Source organism: Colossoma macropomum, unplaced genomic scaffold, assembly GCF_904425465.1.
Source record: "Colossoma macropomum unplaced genomic scaffold, Colossoma_macropomum, whole genome shotgun sequence".
Classification (NCBI taxonomy): domain Eukaryota; kingdom Metazoa; phylum Chordata; class Actinopteri; order Characiformes; family Serrasalmidae; genus Colossoma; species Colossoma macropomum.
Genome location: NW_023494785.1, coordinates 6,527,658 through 6,551,094, shown reverse-complemented (window position 1 = coordinate 6,551,094; position 23,437 = coordinate 6,527,658). Strand labels below are relative to the sequence as shown.

Here is a 23,437-nt window from a genome sequence, read left to right as displayed (position 1 = left end):
CTCTTTGCATTGGCAGACTGTCACTGAGACAGAACTGCTGCTACAAACCTTCCAGGAAGGCTTATTTCTTGGATTTGATTGTACAAAATAAGTCAAGACAAATGAACTGAGTGCTGTGTGAGTGGTGTCATTTCAAAGCCAGGACGCAGCTGCCTGAGGAAAACAATCTTCAATGTCATAAGGTTTTACTTTTGTTTGTGGCCAAGATCTCAGTCAATTGTAGTCAACGATGTCCATATGGGCCTCATACTTGAAATAATCAGTAAATCCAGCAGTTACTAACCAGAAATGACTAGAGAACAAAGGACACTACATTGAAAAGAAGCTACAAAACAAGTGATTGGTATCTTTTATTCTATTATACCTATGCCGCTAATAATACAGCAGAATCAAATGCAAAACTAATCCTACTGTTATGGTTTCTCTGGTTCAAGTACAGGACTGTACAAAAACATTAGGCACTTAAGCAAACTGTTTAAAACCATTTATATGGGCAGTAAGTGTTTCTGCTTGTAAAGCTACAACATAACATTAGCATAAACACTAATAAACATAAATACAGTAAAAAGCGACAAGAATTTCTCCATATCTTGTGAGCTCGTTAGAAGAACTCAAGTTGGTTGCTGATGTTGACGTCCCCAGCTATCATATAGATTTATTAAATATCATCACCAGCACTCTCAATTTAAATTAAGGAAGTATTGATTAACCAAACCGAGTATTGAATGATAACTACAAACAATACTGGGATTGGAGATTTTGGAAATGGACACTTTAATGTACAGAAAATCGCTACTTATTACATTTAAATTATTTGTATTTAGGCTCATTCTTACTGCTGAGATAAACAGCTTTGTGAATCAAATTTTCTCAGGTGCCTAAAACCTTTGCACAGTGCTGTATCTTCACCAACATCCCCAATAGGTTTAGCTAAAAAAGGCACTAGTACACTGGTGCCTGACTCTGTGGAGGACCATGAGGAAATGAGTGTTCTCCATTCTTTATCTCTATATAACACAAGCTTTTACTTAGCTTATCAGTTAGAGACAATGCTAAGTCTTCATGTGAAGGAAGGGTAGAGATAATGAGTGAGAACAGTGGACAGATGGACAATCAGCCAACAGTGAGATCTCTAATCACAGCCTGCATGTTGCAGTTATGATCTGGAAGGCTTGAAGATGTGAGCTCAGCAAAATCAAACATCTACTCACGTCCACGTGCATCCAGACGTCATACTTCTTACAGATGTCAGAGATGGCGATCAAGGGGTCAAAGGCTCCGTACACTGTAGTACCAGCAGTCGCACTCACAAAGAACGGCACATAACCCTGAGAAACAGAGAGAGAGATTATCATTTGACGAGCTTTTTAGTTCCAAAATGAGTCGCAAATTCTCACTTTTTATCAGTTTCAATAGAGTTTTTATCAATACAGCTGATTCTGATGGGTCACTAATTATGGCTGTTAACATCATTTTACCACAATTAATTACAATTAAAGCAGTTCAGTTATACAGTTATTGTAAATATTACATTATTAGCAAACGTTGGTTTAGTATTTTAAGGCCTAACGTTCTGCTGGTGACACATTCACAAAATGTTGTGTGTAAACTTTACTAGCACTGGAGAAATCAACAAACATCTAATTCCTCGTTAAACTAGAGAAGCTGAGTTGTCTGGCAATATCTTATAAGCTGTACTGTGTCACATTTCCATGTGAAATCCCCGGCTTGATCTATACTACATCTGCAGAGTCGTCTGTAATGCCTGTCTATTAGATCACAGCGTATATAGATCAACATTCAGCAGCCTTTTTTCTACATTTTTTGTAACGACTTGGTAGCCAATCAGAGGATTAAATACACCATCAGCAGATCCAATCAAAGCAAGGATTTAGCTTTTAAGAACATCCCACACTGTGATCTAAAAAGTGACTGCCAACATAGCGCAACTTTGAAAGACTTGAAAACATTTGCCTTTGACTTTCGAAAAACACGATTCAGTGTTCAAGACTGGTGCTGAAATACTACAAAAGCTTTTTAAGTGCTGGAGGCACTTAAGAAATGTCAGAAGCGCGATGTGGCGCTACACAGTTAGATAGCAACAGACCAGAAACTTCATGTGACTTTTATAAGACTATGAAGAGGTTTACTCTTCAGATTAATCATTCAAATTTAGTTTTTTCAGAAAAAAGTGGCAAAATATTCTGGTTTTATATTAGACTTGAGCCGTCTGACAGTGGTATCATCTATCGCCAATAGTCTCTATATATCGCAACTGTCAATCAAATGGGACGTTTAAAATGTCTGAAAATATGTCATCTGCGGCTTGAAGATGCAGGTGAGTAATTACATTTGTCTCATAGTCTGTTTTCTTTTTACACATTTTCTTTTAATGTGTAACGTTAGTCCATGTTAAAGCGATAAAGCCGTGCTGCAGCCTTCCACATGCAGAATGGCTTCCCTCATGAAACACGAAGGCTTCAAAGATTTTTTTTTCCCTAATTTTCTCCCTGATTTAGTCTTTTCAAACTGCCGCTCATGCAACGTCATCGGACAGCCGAACGCGCTCAAGCTCAGTTCTGTTGCGTCAGCTAACAGATGCCTGCGCTGACTAGCATCACGTTGAGTGAAGGGGGAGGGGGGCCATCCTACCCACCCAGAGAGCGAGGCTCATTGTGCTCTCTTGAACTCCCGGCCACAGATGACTGTAGCATCACCAGGGATCGAGCTTGTGATCTTCTGATGATAGGGCCAACACTTAGATGGTTGCTCCATTCGGGAGCCCCTCAAAGACTTTTATGTGATTATTAAAAACAAACAAACTAATAAAAAATGCATAGCTACAGTAACAGTAACAGGCTACTTCACATGGTTAAGCTTTAGCTGTTTTAATATTTTAAGAAGAAGAGATTTCTAGGCTGTAAACACAAAAATAAAGTTTCATACTCGAAAGCATGTTTATTTTCTCAGGTTTAAGCAGACGTGGCAGGTGGTGTAGTGTTAAAACATAACCTGCTGTGGTGAAACAGGTAAGAGGAGCCTCAGTCTGTCAGTGTATGGAGCAGCATGAGTCCATATTTATGGCTCCTTTTTTCTATGCACTCCGAAAACACGCTCAGTGGTGCACGAAAGTGGCTTTTTTTTTAAAGCAGCCTGCCGACTCCATCCCCCGCCACCACCTACTCTGCATAGATATTAGTATCGTCATTTAGCCATAGCTAGGGGTGTGCAATCGGATGGATAGTGCACTGCACATGATATCACACAGACACAATTACTGCTTTGTTCGTGACAAAGCTTGATCTAAAATACTGCAGCACTTTAAAAAATGAAGACAGCAAAAGCACAAAATCCTCGTGTGAGATCGAGATAGAGGAAGCAACATATCTGAGACTCTGATAAGAGGCAACTTCCAGCACAACAGTGTCCTGAAAAAGGCTAAACCAGCAAAGTCAGATAAACCTGCCGGAGGCCGACACAAAAAGAAGAAACGACAAAAAACAAACATGAAAAAAAAGAGAAATAGAACCACGACAGACGAGCGAGGGAAAGGAAGTGAGAGGGGAAGGAAAAAAAAGAAAAAGAGAAATGGAGAAAAGGTTTTAAAAGGTCAACCCAAGGTCAGCATTTGACCATCAGATCATTTCAACAGAGTCAGCTCAGAAGGTCAGACGGAGTGCAAACGAGCCTCCAGGAAGGTCTGCTTTCAAAGGTGTGGGCCAGAATTTCAGAAATTACCTTCTGCTTGGCTTCCACTATCCTCCTCTCGAGGTCAGAAGGGATCATCTTACCCCTGCCGGAGACGAGAGCAGGACGTTAAGGCTGGAGCCATATGTGATTTTCATCAGGACATGTACAAGTGTTCTTCAATTCTCCAGTCATGCATGTGAAATATCACTATGTATTATCCAGACCCACCTCTCATCCGCTTTGATACAGATGACGCTCTCTGTACCTATTCCAAGGGCCGCTGCTCCTTTCTTGATTGAAAAATGGCTCTGAAACACACAGTCAGCTGCTATGATGATTTGAATCAATACCACTTCATCAGTCCAGAGCAATAAACTCTTCTAATGTGCTTCTTTAGGCATGAAACATTTCACATCTTACTGAGACCTTCTATTAATAACAGTCTAAACAAAATGCCTGAAATGGCTTTAGGGTAAATACTGCAGCTAATGCAGCTCTCCGCTGCTAGACTGAATGTCAGAATCACCTTTAACTGTGCCAGTGTGGCATATTGACATTTTACATTACTGATAAAAAGCTGCCGAACTGATGGTGGAGATTTCGGCTGTAATTATAGAGAACACTACAGAAAATAAAGTCATGCTTTATCAGCATGGGAGTGAAAGTAAGTCATAGTAGACTAGAACACCTGTATATGCTTAACCCCTTAAAATTCTGGCTTCTTATTAAGGGTTGTTATTCAGTAAGTGTGCAAAAGTCAGACCACCCTTCATTTATTTAATTTACAGTTAAAATGGCCATTGAGCACAACTTTTTATTCATTTTCAGCTTTAGAAAAAAGCAAAAAACTTATTTAACAGAAAATTACACAGAAGCCTCAACTACTATATATAATACTAAATATTATTAGTATATTTGGTAGCCTTTATTACAGCTTCCATTCTTTTCAGGAGACCCGTTTTCAGTTTCTCAAAGTTCAGTCTTAGAAGTTGGTTGAAGTAGTCAAGCCCATTAAGTGATACTGAGGTCTGGACTCTGGGGTGGTCAGTCCATTGTTTGATGTGTCCGTCTCCTTTTCTCAGTGAGGTTCTTCTTGACAGCTACACAACCTTTCAGACCCATAGCGCTGAGTCGTCTTCTCACAGTGGAAGGATGGACAGAAACACCTGTGGATGTTTTCAGATCTGAAGCAGCTTGATTTTCTCCTCTCTCTCAGAGATGAAAGCTTTAAGTGCTGTTTATCTGATGGGGGCAGTTTTGGTGTCTACCAGATCTCGCATGGTTGTTTGGAGGCCCATTTATTTTTTTTTCATAATAAACTCTTTTAAAATGTATTTTCCTTTGATCTTCTCCTTCCTTATTCAAGTGGATGAACAACTTGTACTTAATGGCCGTTCTGACTAGAACTAAGACAAATTAAGAGTGGTCTCTGACCTTTGTACTGTACTGTACACAGACTACAATGCAAACTGGTTGAGTTATTCTTAAATTACAAAAATGTGTAATAAAAGTCTAGATCCACCAGCAGCTCCTGGCCATTTAAGGGGTTAAAAGACACATTGCAATTAGTTCAGAACTATACATTTGAATATTAGACTCGTAGGTGTGCAATATCTTACAATAGTACTCATAATAGAGCTTGCTGCGATACAGTGATGTCTCAATTTGAATATGTTAATATGTGAAAGTTTCCATTTTTCAGTTAATTAGTTCATTCAATGTTTAAAAAAAGCTTATAATGTTGTGCCTTTTCTTTCTGATTTCAACTTTGACGGTAAAGAGGAAGCGTTATTTTCAGAAAAGAGGGGGTCTGACCTGCTTGTTTGATTTTCAGTACATTTAATGCAATATAATCTGCATTAAACTGAGTACTTTATTTGCTCCACTCTGTTGGATGTACTGTCTGATACTTGTGCTGAATGAATTGAGAGTTTTGAACGAGACAATATGATTTGATGTATTGTTACACTCCTATAGACTTGATTATCATAATATAATATAATATAACTGTCACAAACAATTGGTGTAATAGAATCCCCACCTTCAGATGCACTGATGCATTTGTACACCCACACTTACTCAATCATCTCAGGCTCATAACAGTCCTTAATTCAATGTAATTTAAAAACACAGTGAGATAAGATGGACATACATGCTCAGAGGTGAAGGCCACCAGCTTCGGCACTGATGACATCCCTTTCTCTTTCACTTCAGGGAACATCTTGTAGCGAGCCAGCAACATTGCGTACATGTTGGAAATGGCGCCACCTGGAGGGAGATGGTACAGCAAGACCCTGTTCAGGCACTGAGCTTGAATGAGCTGTTACCTAATGCCTGCTGAAACTCCTGTCTTTCACTGGCCTGGTTCTGATTCACTCTCCGAATTTATCTTACATATTGAAAAATGTAGCAGTGATTAGAGGATCAAGCATGAAATCTAATTTGTATTCAATTTGTGTCCATAGCTGGACTGACGGTAAAATGCACAGTGCATTATTTTTAACAGATCTGTATGACCAGTTCAGGACAACACGTTTTGTGTTGCTTTTAACACAATCAAGCAATGTGTTCAGATATACTCACTGTTCTTATGGCCCAACACAAAATGAGAGATTTCTGAAAGTGTGCGCTCTTTTATTTGTCTTTAGAACTGACTGCAATGTCACCTCCCAATTTACTACAGCTAAATTTATGCTCTCTAAAATTATCTGAACTTGAAGTGTAACAAGGACAGTGGGAGTCATATAGGAATTATTGTACCAGCACTACAGACCAATAACAACAGTAGCTCAGCAGGATCTGGGAGCAATTCTTTTTAATGGGTGCTTTACTTATGTGTGGCGGATATATTATTGGCTGATTAATGAGAAAATTGCATTATTATTGTTGGTCTGATACTGGAATTAAAGAATATAATTAAAAATTATAATTTAACGTAGGGGAGGGTGACATGACAAAAATATAATACCACCATATTTAAAGATATCAGCATACCCACTATGCATCATGATATTTCGTTTTTCAGAGATTTGATAAGTTGGAACAGACAGTAGTGCCACATTTTTTTAAAACGATTTTTACTCACTGTTTCACATACTGCACTGCAGTAAATCCAATTAAACAGAACTTATCATGCTCTCTTGCACGGAGCCAGGCCTTTAACTATTAAATAACTATGAGTAATATCCACAATATGCTTATAAAAGTGTACTGTGGTGTAACTTATCATGATACTGAGAAAATTATGTCATACTGTCAAATATTTTAAGCTTGCACATGCACTGACACAGGGCTGGGCATTTCCATTCCTGTAAATTTATTCGAATGGATAGCACAGTGGATAATATCACCACCCCACACATATAGAAAACCAGGCAGGAACGTAACTGCTGTTTTTAAAAAAAAACTGGTTGGTATAGTGTAGTGAGTAACACCTCTGCCTTCTACGCTGTCGACTGGGTTCAATCCCTCACCTGGGGAAGCACCCTATACTATACCAATAAGAGTCCTTGGGCAAGACTCCTAACACTACCTTCACCTACCTGTGTAAAATGATCAAATTGTAAGTGGCTCTGGATAAGATTGTCTGCTAAGTGCCATAAATGTAAATGTACCTATTCACCTATCATCAGAGCCTCTGGAAGTCTGATCAGTAGGAAAACATTTACACTAGTACTTAAATATACTAGTTTAGATACTTATAATAACGGTCATGTCTAATTTAGCTGTGCCCTGACTGTGAAAAACTAATCAATGATTAGTTTATACAATGACTTACACAGACTGCACATCATATCAGGATTATAGTGTGAATGGGTCACTAAATGAATGAATGAACAATTGACTGACTGACTGACTGACTGACTGACTGACTGACTGAATGAATGAACGACTGACTGAATGAATGACTGAATGAATGAACGACTGACTGAATGAATGACTGACTGAATGAATGAGAGTTTAAGATGTCAGCCCAGAAATTCTTTATCAATCCATTCCTCTTATAGAGTTTTAGTCTGTTGCTTACCTGGTGAGAAAATCCCATCCCCGCGGCCATTTTCCCAGCCAATGATCTCCCTCATCTTCTTCAGTGTGACATATTCCAGCAGGACAAACACTGGAGCCACCTCATAGGTGAACCTGTCCGTCAGGAGAGATCACATGACCCGGTCACATACGGTGCATCCAAAGCAAAAGGGAGGGGGAATAAAAAAAATCACGTCACCTTGAGCAATTTAGCATCGGTCATGCTGGGTGGTTATGTGGGTGAGGCGTTACATCAGTTATAAAAGGTTTTACGGCAGTCTGTCAGGACCAGGTAGGAGTACATGAGGGTGGAATGAGAGCTGTTTCGTTTCAATAACAATATGCAATTGTGTGCAAAAGGCTGAACACAGAATTACATGTTTTATTAATTTTCTTGGTGAAAATAAGCCGACACGTCCTCTACAGGCAAATTTTGGTGCCTAATTTTTATTTATTTGCTGAGTTTAACACAAAACACAAAATATAAAATGTTTTGCGCATGCTTCATTTTATGTTTCACTTTTTCTCCAGTACGTTAAACTCAGCGAATCAAAATTTTCACTTCAATCAAGAAAATGGCATTTGTCTGGGGTGCCTAAACTTTTGCACACGACTGTAAATATACATATAAAGTCTGTAAGCTCTGACTGATTGACTTTCACTGGGAAATGAATCTATACTAGCACAGATAACTGACACCCTAAACGTATAACAGATAAATGCACAACATAGAAATGTACTTTACAGCGACTCCACGTTTGTTTTATTAGTATTATTAGTAGTATTATCTGTATTATAAAATGAATGACTGTACACTCAAAAGAATTAACCAACAGGGTTGTTGGACTTACAGACTGAGAATGTGTGTTGTTATTTGTGTTGTCTTCTAGTGATTTTACGTAAAATGGAAACAAAATAATGCAATTGCAAAAGTGCATTTTAATAAATGGAAACTGTTTATGTTGAGCCAAACAGAACTGCATTCCAATGAAACTCAAATAAACTGCACTGAAATGTTTCAACTCTGATCCATCAACAGTTGAATTTTACGTTGAGGTAAGAAAGTCCTTGTGCACTGACTCTACTCTGTTTTAATGGAAATGTGTGGCATAATTGAATTAAGTTCATACAATGACTTTTAGAGTGTAATTTGCTGAGTGACCATGAAACTGGAGTCGTTCTATGGAAACGTCCATTTTTGTGTCCCTAGCATGTACAGATACATTACACTTGAAAAACATGTTACAATTTATCTATATGTTAAAATAAAACAATAAGTTCTAACTATAACTACACCCTCTTGAGCCATCAATTGAGCAATATTGGTAAATCAATTATACAGAATTCCAAACACCGCAGAAGAGCTCGTCCTCACAGTCATGTGTAAAGGGTGAGGCCATGTTTTGAGGTAAAAAATGTTTTTTCTGCAATAATCTTACCTGACTATGAAATATATAAATGAAATGATACAAAGAAAACAAATGCCAAATAAATATTATAAAATATATAATGAAAGTTGTTGTCCCCAGGAGTCGTGTCACTGGTGTTACTGCATAACAAAAAAACTCTTATTTTGAAAAATAATCACACTGATGACATCACTCAACCTCCTTTTACCTCTTTTCTGAGGATCTATGAAGAAAAGCACATGGTGAGTCCACTGGTGAGTCATTTAGCTCATGATTTCATATGAAGCTCTTAGCTGAAGTCACTGGTGTGACCGACTTTATTCTTAGGTAATTGTGAAAAAAAAGAATACCAATGGATTAAATTACATATTTTAGTGGATATTCCATGATTGACAACATGTGGTTTGATGCTCTGTAGCAGGTATTTTGTAAAATGCATGTTTCATTAAAAATGTCACTGGTGTTACCTTTCTTATGTGTAACACCAATGAGGACTGGTAACACCAGTGACTCCTATGGAGAGATAGAAAAGTGGACGTTTCTGTAGAATGACCCAGCATTATCTTTTTTTTTCTTTTTTTCACATACCAAACACTGCTTGAGAGGCTGCAGTGAAAATATTATCTATATACGTTTAAGAATAAAATCCCTTTCTCTTCACTCTCATTCGAGAGGAATCAGCCAAATCATGAGCTCCCAAAAAACGATATTAGCATTCTGATGAGCTTCAATGAATGCGAATTTTAATTCCCTTCTAATTTTCTCCCCCTGAATGGTCCTGATAACGGAGCAATGCAGGGTGGGCAGCGTGGATGCCGGGCTGCCTTTCATTTCACCCCTTTCAATTTGCTGCCGAGAGAGAACGTGTGCTATCTGTAGGCACAGAGCCCGATCGACAACAGGGGGGGACAGGAAACGGAAATGACCGCCGCTCGCTTTGTGTGTGAGCATTAGGGGATGAGAGGAGCTGCACTCACATATTGGTATTGGCAGTCGACGTCAGCCAATCTGCAGCCAGGCCAACCATGTCTAATCCAGTGGAGAGCTGATTGAAGTACCTGGGGTGGGCTATAAATAGCCAAAATAATGAGGGGGAGAAAAAGCACACAGTGAAATGAATTAATCTTTATGGCCATTTCTGCAGGCGGAGCTTATAACTATGGATTTCTGTTTGTCCAGTGAGAGTCTGAAGGTCATTAAGGTCAACACGCAGACACCCCACATACACAATACACACTGATACATTTATAATACTTACTGACCTCTTTCAACTCTACTCCACTCTTAATAAGATTTCTTCATATAAGAGTTCTTCAGTAGAACACTCAAAGAACCATTTCCATGCTTAAATGGATTCAGATATAGCACATTCTTCAGATTGAGGGTAGAATGTGTTGTATATGGTTGTATATAGAACCTTTTTGAAAAGGGCTCTATATAGCACCAAAAAGGGTTCTGCTATTGTTATGATGTCAAGCTTGTAACACAATACAATAACCCTCTCCGGTGCTATATAGAACCATTTTTGAAAAGGTTCTATATAGAAGTACATACAACACATTCTTAATCAATCTGAAGAACCCTTTATTGAGGCAAATAACCCCTTTAATCATGCAAATGGTTCTTTGAGTGTTACTGGTTCTACATAGAACCATTTTCTTTACTAAAGAACCCTTAAAGAACCATTTTTTAGGTGTGCAGAACTATATACAACACATTCTCCATTAATCTGAAGAACATTTTATTAAGTCAAATAACAATTTAATCATGCAGATGGTTCACTGAGTGTTTATGGTTCTAGATAGAGGCATTTTCTCTACTAAAGAACCTTTAAAGAACCATATTTTTAAGGGTGTAGAAGTACATAGAGCACACTCAATCAATCTCAAGAACCATTTCACCATGCAAAGACCTATTTGAGCATGCAAAGGTTCTCTGATTGTTCATGGTTCTACATAGAACTATTTTCTTTATTATAGAACCCTTAAAGAACCATCTTTTTTAGGTGTGCAGAAGTACATACAACACATTCTCAATCAATCTGAAGAAGGCTGTATCGAGGCAAATAACCCTTTAATCATGCAAATGATTCTTTAAATGTTCATGGTTCTACATAGAACCATTTTCTTTACTAAAGAACCTTTCAGAACCATCTTTTTAAGGTGTAGAAGTTTATACAACACATTCTCCATCAATCTGAAGGCCCTTTTTTCGAGGCAATTAACACTTTAATCATGCAGATGGTTCATTGAGTGCTCATGGTTCTAGGTAGAGGCATTTTCTCTACTAAAGAACCATTAAAGAAATATTTTTTAAGTGTGTAGATGTACATACAGCACACTCAATCAATCTCAAGAACCATTTCACCATGCAAAGAACCATTTGAGCGTGGAAAGGTTCTCTTATTGTTCATGGTTCTATATAGAACCACTATCTTTACAAAAGAACCTATGAAGAACCATCTTTTTAAGAGTGTACCTCCTGCTCATTTGCACACACCTGCACTTCACAGTATTTTATTATAGCCCTATATTTATATATATTTATTTTCTTTTTTATATTTATATTTTTTATAATTTTTATATTTTTATACTGTATATTCTGTTTTCTCAGTGCTGGTTCTACTGTGTCTGGCTGTGTGTGACCAATAAAGCCTGATTTGGTTTGATTTGATCTGAAGGTCACACTGCAGCAACCTCCAGTCTATCAAAACGTGTCCAGCATTTCCTCAAAACATGCCAACGTCATTAATCACGAACATAATTACGTGGTATTATCATCCATAACAAACGCCAGACATAATAATAACAATAATCTCCCATATTTCTTTAGTTCTACCACATTACATTGCGTTCCCTCGTTTCCAGCGCGATAAAATGGTATCCATCCGCCAATCACATTAACATCTGCATTAACGCCCGAACGCGCATTGATCGATGAGTGTCACTTGTCAATAGAGAAACACTATCAAGCACCGAGTGAAGAAAATAGTCCCTAAAAACGAGCAAGGGATGCAAAAAGGGACGCAGCATAATTTACCACAGAGTAAAATAATACTAACACCCTAAAATACAGACTGGCTCTAACTTTGATCTTAATAAGCTGAATGACGACACGGGAGGTGGAATAAAAAGAAAAATAGCTTCCTTGGTTAAAATATTAAACGAGGCTGAAGTTGGCTTCCTATTCATGTTGGAATTTACCCGTTCCACCTTAAATGGCGCAGCAGTTACTTATACTCTGGCTACATTCAGCTAAAATCGTGTAATCAGTGTAACTGAATGAATAGCTTCTTGTTCGAACGTTTCCGTTCCACCTTAAATGGTGCATGTAACCGCTGCACCATTTAAGGTGGAACGGGACAGTTGGAATTTTCAACTCCGGTCTCCTCCAAACTGACACACGACTCTCTAAACACGGTCTTTAAATCCTGGATAACCATAGATAATAAAACCAGCTCCCCTCAGTCGACCTACCGGTCTTGATGGCGTATTTTAAGGTGGCCCTGCAGCTGATGAGGATGTCGTCCAGCGTCTCCGGCTCGTCTGAGAGCTCCCAGTTGTTCCTCTGGAGCAGCTCGTTCGGGTAGTGAAAGTCGATCACCTTCGTGGAGCGATCGAAGGACTCCACGATGTAGGCCAGCAGGATGTCCACCACCTCCTGGAGGAAGTTCAGCGTCTTCAGGTCGCCGTCCAGCGCGGGCAGGAGGTCTGAGGACGAACAATAAAGAAATGATATAAAATAATAATGACAATAAAATAATTATGATAACACACATAATAATAATACAATTATAAAATACACACATTTGTATGTATATATATATATATATATATATATATATATATATATATATATAAACATAATATACATAATAATATCGAGCTGTGCGCAAAAATAAATAAATAAATAAATAAAGTGAATCAATAAATATAATACAAACAGCCTTAGGACTGCATGAAAAAAAATCTATTTCCAATAAAATCAGCCTCTCATCAGCATGAAAAATTACCAGCAGGTCTACCAATTATAGTTAATAATTAAGCTTTTAATTAAGCTTTTTATCATAATTGATCAGTTTTTATGCTGATTTTAAACGGATAATTTTATGAAACAGACAAAATCTGGAAAAAAAACATACAGGTAAATAATAAATAAAAGAAAAGAATAAAGAAAAAAAGAAGAAAATAAAAACGTGCATTTTAGCCATTAATTATTTTATATAAAAAAAAAAACACAAACAAAAAGAAGAAACTAAAAAAAGCAAAACGTGTTTTAGCTATGAATTGTTTTATTTAAAAAATGGGAACATGCATTCGCACAAATAACAAACCCTTTTATTTTAAATACACATTCATGTTTATTATTATTGTTTATTATTGTCATTAATCAATTAATTATTATTACAAATTATTATCATTTTTAACTGAGCTGTATATTTCTGCAGTAATAGACAGTTATGTATATGGTCTATATGTGTGTGTGTGTGTGTGTGTGTACAGTGTTTACCTGTTGAGTAGAGGTGGGAGAAGCCCACCGTGGCTCTGGAGCAGCTGCAGGGTTTGTCGCTGCAGCTGCAGCTCTCCGCCAAAGACGCTCCCTGTTTGGGGTCTGCCGCGGCGGAGGGGTCTGCAGCTTTCTCCATCTCCCCCACATTCAGCAGCGCTGCCAAACACACAATTAAACCGTTATTTAACCCACTTCTGTGAACGAGCCTCGCATCTACCGCGGTCCACAGCTGAAAAAGGACCGTTAGGATTAAAACCTAATGCCTTTGCTTTCTAATGATAACTGGCTGGTTTCTAGTAGAGACCACCAGTTTCCTGTAGAAGAGCTTTAGATCCCATTAGGAAATCATCACATGCATTTAGAATAAGCAGTTGGTCACCTGTTAAACCATTCAGCCCATCAAAAAGAGCCAAAACACATTACAAAACCATCAGGAACTAAGTGTTATTTCAGCAGGGGTGTCTGCGCAGCGAGTGAGGCTGTTTATTAAGAGCAGCGTTTTAAAGGGAGAAACAGGTGAAATAATAAATGCTGGAAAAATAAAGGAACGAACTTACCACATAATTTCGACCCGATGCCTCCTGTGAATTTTTGGGCCGCCGCTTGGCACCATGCCCGGGCTGAGGAGAGCGAAAACACACACAAATAAAGCAAATAAATATTGTTTATCTCATCATTTTATTATCTATTTTTTATTTAATTGCGCGTTTAATTTATAAAGAATTGTAGGCGAGAAAAAAAAAAAAAAACTTTTCCGTTCCACCTTAAATGGTGCAGCAGCCTCAGGCGCCAGAATGTAAGTGCTACACCATTTAAGGTGGAACGGGAAAATTCGAACAAGCAGCTTTTACATTCTGTCTGCACTGATTCAATTTTAAATGAATGTAGCCGGACTGTAATTGCAGCGCCATTTAAGGTGGAACGGGACAATTCGAACAAGAGGCTGGCGAATAAAGACGCCTCGTCTTCGTCGTTTCTTTGCCTCAAAATTGGGTCACAGTCCACAAAAAACGGGACTATAACGCTTTACAGGCTACATAAAATAAAACAAGCGTCTCACAATCTTAGCGGTGGTCGAGGAGCTCGCGGCTCCGTTTTTGTGGTCGTTTTGGTCCCCGTCAGTCCCGGTTTTACTCACGCGTGCTCGGGCTGCTGTTGTCTCCTCCTGCGCTCTGCGCGCCCAGAGACCAGAAGCCGTGCGATGCCATTGCGCAAAAACGACGCTTTCTGCAGCTACGAGAGGCGAGCAGAGCCCATCCAGGGGTTATGGAGGGAGAGGGGAGGACAGAAAAGGGGGGGAGGAGGGGAGAAAAAGGGGGGAACGGTGCTGCTGAGCTCCTCTCAGGTCCTCGCTGGATGCTGGAAGAGGCGCGCAGAGCGTCTCCTCCTCGAGCCTCCGCGCTGCACAAACGCTCCACATGCACTGGTGCACTCTTTACGCGGGGGACTCACTCTGGCTGCCGTGCGCCCGCCGGTTCAGCAGCAGCGCAGCAGCCCCCCACTGCATGCTTTCAGCCGCCTGCAGCAGGAGAGGAGACGCAGCTCTGGCGCAGGAAGGCGGGCAGCCTGCGCGGATTAAGCTGCCTGCGAATTTTTTTATTTATTTAATTTTTTTTTTTTTCTTCAGGTCGTCGAGTATTCCAGCGAGCACAAGGCTATATAAATAAATAAATAAACAAACACAAAAATAAAAAAAAAAAGTAGGACGGAAGTTTATAATGGCACGCGGGGCAGTGAAGCGGTCGGTGCGCACTGACGCTGTAACCCAGTTTCACCCCAGAAATTCCAGCGTGATTCACGCCGTGACGAACCGCTCTGCGTCGCCGAGTCGTGACAGTTCCTGGCCCCTCCTGCCTGCCTGTCGGGCGGCGTGGTGGCGCACGGCGGCTTAGCTTGCATCTGTGCGAAAATTGAGCTCAAGCTGTCCAACTTTATATTTATTATTTATTTATTTTTACCCAACTTCTTTTTGCGCGTTACGCAAAACGCCGCAGCTCAGTCTGCTGGGTTTGTACTGCAGGTTCATGATTGAACAACGAGAAAAAAATACAAAGGCGTACAACACCTGGGGGGAGGGGGCGTAAGGGGAGAAAGGGGAAAGTTATTCATCAACAATGTGTGCGTGTATATATATATATATATATATTTATATTTATATTTCTCTGCATACTTTGTTAGCCCCCTTTTACCCTGTTCTTCAGTGCTCAGGACCCCCATGGACCCTCACAGAGCAGGTACTATTTGGGTGGTGGATCATTGGTGGTACTATTTGGGTGCTGGAGTTTTTAACACCTCAGTGTCACTGCTGGACTGAGAATAGTCCACCAACCAAAAATATCCACAGCTGTATTTGTGTTGTAGACATCGCAGCCCCTGGTTCCCATCACCACCACTGTAAAAAGTCTGTAAGTTTCTCTACGACTGCACATAAAACCACTCTGAATGACTTTACATCTTACCATTGAATTATGCAGAAATGTTGAAAAATGTCTAGAATTTCTATTTAAAGCCACAGGCAGGAGTATAAGGCGCCAGAGCTACAGGCCTTTAGCTGTGAATTATGGGTTGCTGGGGGCAAAGAAGTGATGCCACAGCCCACAGCTAAGGAAAAGAGTTTCAAATCAAACACACTGGGTCTGTTTAGATAAGGAAAAAGCACTTACCCCAAAATGCATATGTTAAACATGATCACAATGAAATCTCTCATAAAAATGATACGCCAGAGGAGCATTAAGTGGAAAATCATTTCAGCATTTAGAATATAGGGGGGGAGGAACAGTGTTTGTAACCAGTGTGTTCATAGAGGAGTCAGAGCCAGCCTGACTTGACTAACATTAATGGTGAATTGCACCAATTAAAAAAAAAGAAAATTCAGTCGTTTGGACGAAGTCATTCAGAGTGTTTTGTGGTGCACTGTAGAGAACCTTACAGGCTCAGATTTCTTAGGAACCAGACATCACAATGTCTACAACACAAATAAAGACATTTTATTTACTATCCAAAACCAACAGTCAGCCTACATGTGCCTTCTGAGTGTTTACAGGTAATGGTGATGATGGTAAAATAGTGGAAAATCAAAATTTATTTGGGGACTATTTTGCCTTACGACACCCCGCATGCACCTCTCCACCATGGGCTTTAAAAAATACATAGGCCAAAATCTTCTTAAAACCATCATAAAACAGTATTTTAGACATCAGACAGTGTATTTGCATCTATTTCACATAATAACTTTCTGGGAGCTTTTAGAGGCATTAAACTCTTCAGACGTCTGGTTCCTATCACCACCACTGTGATCAATTCTGACTCAGCAATTTCTCTAGAACAAAGCATTTCACACCAAACCACTCTGAATGGCTTTGTTCACATCTCAACCAATGAATTAACCCCTTAAAAGGCCAGAGTTTTATTACATACATGTATAACCTAAGAAGAGCTCAACCAGTTTGCAGCAAAGTCCCCGTAGTTACTGCATAATAAGCCTTGGTATGTAATAAGCCTGGGACTTTAAGGGGTTAACAAAGATTTAATTCTCATTAATCTGTTGAATTCCCCTTTAAACTGCAATGCCAGCTTTAGCATATCCTCAAAATAACAAGGGCGTCTGGCTTGCCACTGCAATAATAACCACAGACCAGCAAATTAGAGCCATGATGAATTAGATACTTCAAGACAAACAGCGATGGCTCAGTCAGAGCAACAAAAAACAGACACGATTCATTTGAAGCACACAATTTAGTCGATGAAGCATTCAAATATTTATCTTCAAAAGACAGTAATACACTCCAGCATTATTAACACTGGACAATATATACAACATGGATCAGTTTCCAAATAACATCCAGTTACAGGACTTATTATGGTATATTTACACTTATAATTCAGATTTTGTTTTTTTGTAAACATTTATACATTGTGAAAAATTAGAAGTAAACTGAGCACTTTAAGCGCCTTCGAAAAAGAACCTACATGAAAATAAAGCACAAATCGTTCAACACAGTAACTGAACTGTCACAGAGCTGCAGAGGATGACATAGCACATAATGTAGAGGTAAGAATACACAACAATCAATTAGCACAATACAGTCCAGCTGGGCGTGCGCCAGTTGAGCCACTGGTTATAATCTATATTAGTTCATATGTAGTTCAGTAGTTATATAAGTGTAAGAGATGGTGCTTATTCAGCTCTTCCTCTCCATTCAACTTAATCCAGATTGTCTCTCTCCTCTTATTTAAACCTAGAGAGCAGTTCTGTATGCAGATTAGACTACAATGTAATGTCAACTCTGCTAGAGCTGGTAACTCTGACTTACAGGAACATAGTCTTCTTAGGGTGGGAAGAAACTGCGTATGACATTTCTGAACTCATTTCCGATGGAGCTCAAAAATGATGCACTTATGAACACTGTCCAATGGACAACAAGCCTGTAGTTAGTCCATATACACCGATCAGGCATAACATTATCACCACCTCCTTGTTTCTACGCTCATTGTCCATTTTATCAGCTCCACTTACTATATAGGAGCACTTTGTAGTTCTACAGTTACAGACTGTAGTCCATCTGTTTCTCTGCATACTTTGTTAGCCCCCTTTTACCCTGTTCTTCAGTGGTCAGGACGCCCATGGACCCTCACAGAGCAGGTACTATTTGGGTGGTGGATCATTCTCAGCACTGCAGTAACACTGACGTGGTGGTGGTGTGTTAGTGTGTGTTGTGCTGGTACGAGTGGATCAGACACAGCAGTGCTGCTGGAGTTTTTAAACACGTCAGTGTCACTGCTGGACTGAGAATAGTCCACCAACCAAAAATATCCAGCCAACAGCGTCCTGTGGGCAGCGTCCTGTGACCACTGATGAAGGACTAGAGGATGACCAACACAAACTGTGCAGCAGCAGATGAGCTATCATCTCTGACTTTATATCTACAAGGTGGACTGACAATGTAGGAGTGTCTAATAGAGTGGACAGTGAGTGGACACAGTGTTTAAAAACTCCAGCAGCACTGTGAAATACAAAGTGCACCTATATAGTAAGCGGAGCTGATAAAATTGCCAATGAGCATAGAAACAAGGATCGGTGTATATGGGCTAACTACAGGCTATGTACACACTCAGAAACAAGGTACTGAACTTTTACAGGGGTGGTCCCCTTTAGGCAACATAAGTGTACCATAAGTGTACCATATTCCATTGCAATGACATTTTTGAAGTTGCACTGACTGCATACAGCTTGTCCTGACACCAGGCTTCTAATTTTCTTCTTCCATTTTAAAGCGTTACATTATGAAAATATACAAATATGAATTTTTCCCTGGGAAAACCATATTTAGGGTTCACAATTGGAGTGTAAATGCATTAATATTTATATTAAACTGTTTATACTTTGATGAACAAAGACGTGCCTGTAATGTGCCTTTCTGTCTGATTGTGTAATGTAAGCTAGCGTGGCTTAAAAGTCTTCCCAAAACTCCAGTTAATCAGGTAGATGTGAGTTGCTTGTGCAGAGAACATATTAGAAGTGGTAAAAATAAACATTACCTCTTATAAGGGAAAAAGCCCTGCTGAAAAAATCATAGAAACCACTTTCTGTTGGTTCTTAGTTGTGCACAATAGACAGTAATGGTATTTTGTGTTTCCAGATGGGTTGTATTCGGATTTTAATGGTTTAAAAGGTGTTCTGGGACTGATTCTAGATGCATTTGATGGTCTCCTAATGCAATCTAAAGGAGTGCTACAGGAAATCAATGATCTCTGATGGTAACCATTAAGCTAATTCCCATCAGGTTTTAATCCTAATGGTAGTAATGGTCTTTTTTCAGCAGGGACGTTAGCCGGCATTAACGATCTGTTAGCCAATGTTAGCATTTCGCTAACCAGTTGGTTCTGTTTGTGTTAGCGATTATACTCCAGGCGTTAAAAGAGCGCAGACTAGAGGAATTTGTGGGTGGGACGTACCCATGTTTCAATATAGCACCGAAAGTTTGACTGAAGCTGGTAACTCGGAATTTCCCACCTTTGACCTTAAAAACCCCCAAAAAATCAACTCAACTTCAAATTCTTACTTGGGAAGCCGGGATGGTGTTCTCAACTCCAAGCTTAGCATATGATACCAAATCAACATGGCGGCTTACGCTGTCTGTAATAATAAAGAACCACTTATCCACTTTGAAAAGATGGTTAGATGGCTTTAGATGGTTAAACTAGAACACTGGCCATAAATTTTGTTTTGAGAAGGTCATGGATGTCATCATGAATGTTATCACTCATATCATTAACGTCAGCTGGCTAGCTGGTCGCTAACCATACTCGCTTTCATGGAGGCCTCCATCTTATGGCTCGACTGCGTAAAGTCAAATTATATAATTCCAAATTGACACAATTCCGAGCTTCGACTCCGCACTCCCGATCCAGCTTCACAAGTTGTCTCCAGACGTGTTCTCATTATGAAATCAGATCTGGCCCTGCGAGACTAACTCTGAATGGGCCCTGACTGAAGTTCATCAAGTTAAAACTATAGAACAGTTATTTAAACATGTAAGATAACCACAAATAGCATCTTTATTCTGAGATGCATGGCTCACATGGGCTGATAATGACAGTTAAAGGAATATTCCAACCCTACATCTACACTCATAATGTATAAACGCTAGTCCCAGTTAGCATTACGCACATTCATGCTAACTGTCTGCCACCAGCTTTCATTCACTGTTAGACATGTTAGCATTCTGGCTGAAGTCTTCCTTTAATAACCTTTAAAAAAGGTTCATAAGAAGGACACACAGTGTGGCTAGTCAGGTAGCCACTGTATCACTATTATTAATATTTACAAAATATGTAGCCCAGAAAACACGCTAGCAACAAGCTCGTGGGCAGACAGGCTAGTACTGTTTGATAAGCCTTCTTCTTTGGGAGGTCTTCCTCAGAAGTTTCCTGTAGTCGTAAGGATTGTCCTCACTTTGACTCTCCGTAGAGGGCATTCTGGGAAAAGAGCGCCTGCGGAAAGAGCAGAGCAGATAAAGCTCAACTTGGTAAGCAGAACGTGTGCAGAGGACAAGCAGATAGAAAAGAGAGAATATGTGTGTGTGTGTGTGTGTGTGTGTGTGTGTGTGTGTGTGTGTGTGTGTGTGCACAAGTACAATACAGCGGTTCTTGTTTATGTATATCTATATCTTTATCATCTCACGTTCCACCACATGTATCACTGTCTAGGCATTTTATATAGGAACATACATTCAATACTGATTTTATTAGAAACCACTGCCTTGTAGCTCCACCTTGCTGGTGGTGAGACTGTACCCCATCTCTGTCGTTGCACAGTTTGTGTTAGCCATCCTCTTGCCCTTATCAGTGGTCGGTCTCTGACTGCAGAGCTGCTCTTGGACGGATTTATTTGGGTGGTGGACCACTCTCAACCTAATCCAGCCTCAGATGCTCTGACCACACGTAAACTGAGCGTCTGATATCTTTTGTGCTCTAAACTGGACAAAACTATTGCAACTGCCTGTTCTATTCTGATGGCTATCTGCGCGGATGTGTTTATGCACTTCTGTGCAGCAGGTTTTATCAGTCTCACGTGAAGCTTTTGCTAGAAGAGGGCTGCTCTGAGTGCCTTGACTGAGCAGGATAAATTCCCTAGACTGAAAAAGTTTGTGAAGTACATGGCATGACATCTCAAAGTTATTCATGAGCGTTATTTGTGGCATTAAAACACCAGTCTGTGGTCAGTTATTCTGCATGTCAGTCAAACAGCCCTTATCTGTAAAAGTGGGCAGTTCTTGACCACACTACGGCTGGCTGTACACTACACAACTTTTAAAATCTTAAGATTTCTAAAACAGAGAGCAGCACAGACTTAACGTCAGTTTGTCACAGAATTTCTTGTCTTTTTGTCATGCGGGCGCTCAGACTCGAGGACAAGGCAGAGAGAGAGAATAACACACATAATGAGTTTGGGCTACGAATAAGAACTTAAAATCCTAGATCTCCTAAGATCACATGACACAAATAAAGCTAAACTTACTGGACCTGGCATGTGGTAACACTTTCTATGAATGTCACCTTTGTAAGCATCTATAAACACATTCATAGCATGTTATAATGCATTCATAAGACATTATAAACATAGCTATAAATATTTATAAAAATGCATTATACATTATAGCCATGTTTATTATGCATTATGAATTGTTAACATAATACATTATAAGTACTGATCATAACAAATTATAAGAGCTCATAAGTCATATTTGTCCACTCTAAGTAAAGTGAAGCGTACTGTACTAAAGCCTCCTCCAGTGTTCAGAGTGAGGCTTCAAGTTGAAGCATTTACTGAAGAATTTACTGAAACACTAAAACATACATAATAAAGCGCATTACAGGCTTCAAATGTCATAGTTTAAACTAGTGCTGCCATCAGTGTTTTACCCAATGTGGGAAAGGTAATGTTCACCACCGTTAGCTTGGTATTTGTCTTTACTTTACGCTCTCCAAGCTGGGACTGACTTCTTTGGCACTGACATTATAACATGTTATTAACACTATTTATAATGCATTATATTAACAATTCATAATGTATAATAAACATGGCTATAAAGTGTAATTCAGTGTAATTCTTTTTTATAAATATTTATAACCATGTTTGTAATGCCTTATAAATACATTAAAACATGTTATAAATGTGTTTATAGATGCTTACAAAGGTGACATTCATAGAAAGTGTTACCAAGCGTGCCATGATGTCTGGATTCATACATTATAAACATGATGCCGACTCTTATCTGCCTCTGTCTAGCTCTCTGATTGGCTGTTTGAATCACTCATTGAGTAAATTTTTGATCGTCTCACAGCAGGACTGACTACTTCTTGATTAGTGTGCAATACATTGCCGTCTGTACATCCAATCACTTCCAGCACTTCATGGTCATTTCTGGTGTAAGCCAGGCTGGACAGAACACGCTAAAATATTGTGTGTGCACTGCTGCGAGTTGCATAGTAAAGCCTGAAATAATAATTCAAACGTCAGCGGCGTTGGGTCAGACTTCGTGGGAGTTTCCAGACCACGTCATGTGTCTTTACTTATTAACGTCACATGCACAGGCTCAAAAAGGTCCGGTTCGATGTTTAGGTCTCAAACCCAAAATATGAATAACACAACTTTATGAATACCTCTACAGCATTTTTATTCCTTTTAATGCATTATTTTGCTTTCTATTTTATTGTCATTTACCTGTACAATGCATTTCAATTTTAACTTTCTATGATTTTTATTATTTAATGCTTTTATTTTTCTGTGTTTGTGTGAAGCACTTTGAATTGCTGCTGTGTATGAAAGGTGCTATACAAATACACTTGCCTTGCCTCGCCTTGAATACTCTTTTAACACATTTGCAAACATCAAATTCATCCACTCGGAGATGGGGTCCGAAGTACAATCCATGTTAACTAAACGTTCTTCCACATGTTGCATGCAATTACAGATTTCCACCAGAGAGGTCTCCAAATCCCCAAAACTTACATAGTGCAGTTTTAGGCTACAGTTTGAGTAGCTTATGTTGCTATACAATATTGTTATAGTGTAATAGTAGACTTATTTAATGTGATGTCATTTCAGTGTGCAGAAGTGTCAGCCTGTTTGTAGGATGTAGCATTTTTCATATTTTGGCTGCTAAATAACCTCATAATTCCAAGAATCCAGGGACACTCAGGGCAAAAATGTACACAGGACAAAACTTATCAGGTTTGGAATTGTGATTTACCACATGCCATTTTTCTCATACAGAAAACTGCTTAGACCCAGAGTTGCT

At 39.2% G+C, this 23,437-nt stretch overlaps 2 protein-coding genes across 2 annotated transcripts in view; both read right to left on the bottom strand.

Moving 5' to 3' along the window:
• gad2 (glutamate decarboxylase 2) overlaps nt 1–15,169 on the bottom strand; it is a 38,940-nt gene extending 23,771 nt beyond the window's left edge. The window contains exons 1-10 of the mRNA XM_036581877.1: nt 14,773–15,169; nt 14,192–14,254; nt 13,635–13,790; nt 12,602–12,835; nt 10,103–10,193; nt 7,718–7,830; nt 5,843–5,958; nt 3,919–3,998; nt 3,739–3,793; nt 1,212–1,328 (exon numbers count right to left, since the gene is read on the bottom strand). Coding sequence (XP_036437770.1) covers nt 1,212–1,328; nt 3,739–3,793; nt 3,919–3,998; nt 5,843–5,958; nt 7,718–7,830; nt 10,103–10,193; nt 12,602–12,835; nt 13,635–13,790; nt 14,192–14,254; nt 14,773–14,842 — 1,095 coding nt within the window. The 5' untranslated portion in view covers nt 14,843–15,169. The remainder of the gene's footprint in view (nt 1–1,211; nt 1,329–3,738; nt 3,794–3,918; nt 3,999–5,842; nt 5,959–7,717; nt 7,831–10,102; nt 10,194–12,601; nt 12,836–13,634; nt 13,791–14,191; nt 14,255–14,772) is intronic.
• Nucleotides 15,170–20,512: 5,343 nt separating this feature from the next.
• The window catches only part of myo3a (myosin IIIA), a 181,939-nt gene continuing 179,014 nt past the window's right edge, over nt 20,513–23,437 (bottom strand). The window contains exon 39 of the mRNA XM_036581866.1: nt 20,513–20,627. Coding sequence (XP_036437759.1) covers nt 20,513–20,627 — 115 coding nt within the window. The remainder of the gene's footprint in view (nt 20,628–23,437) is intronic.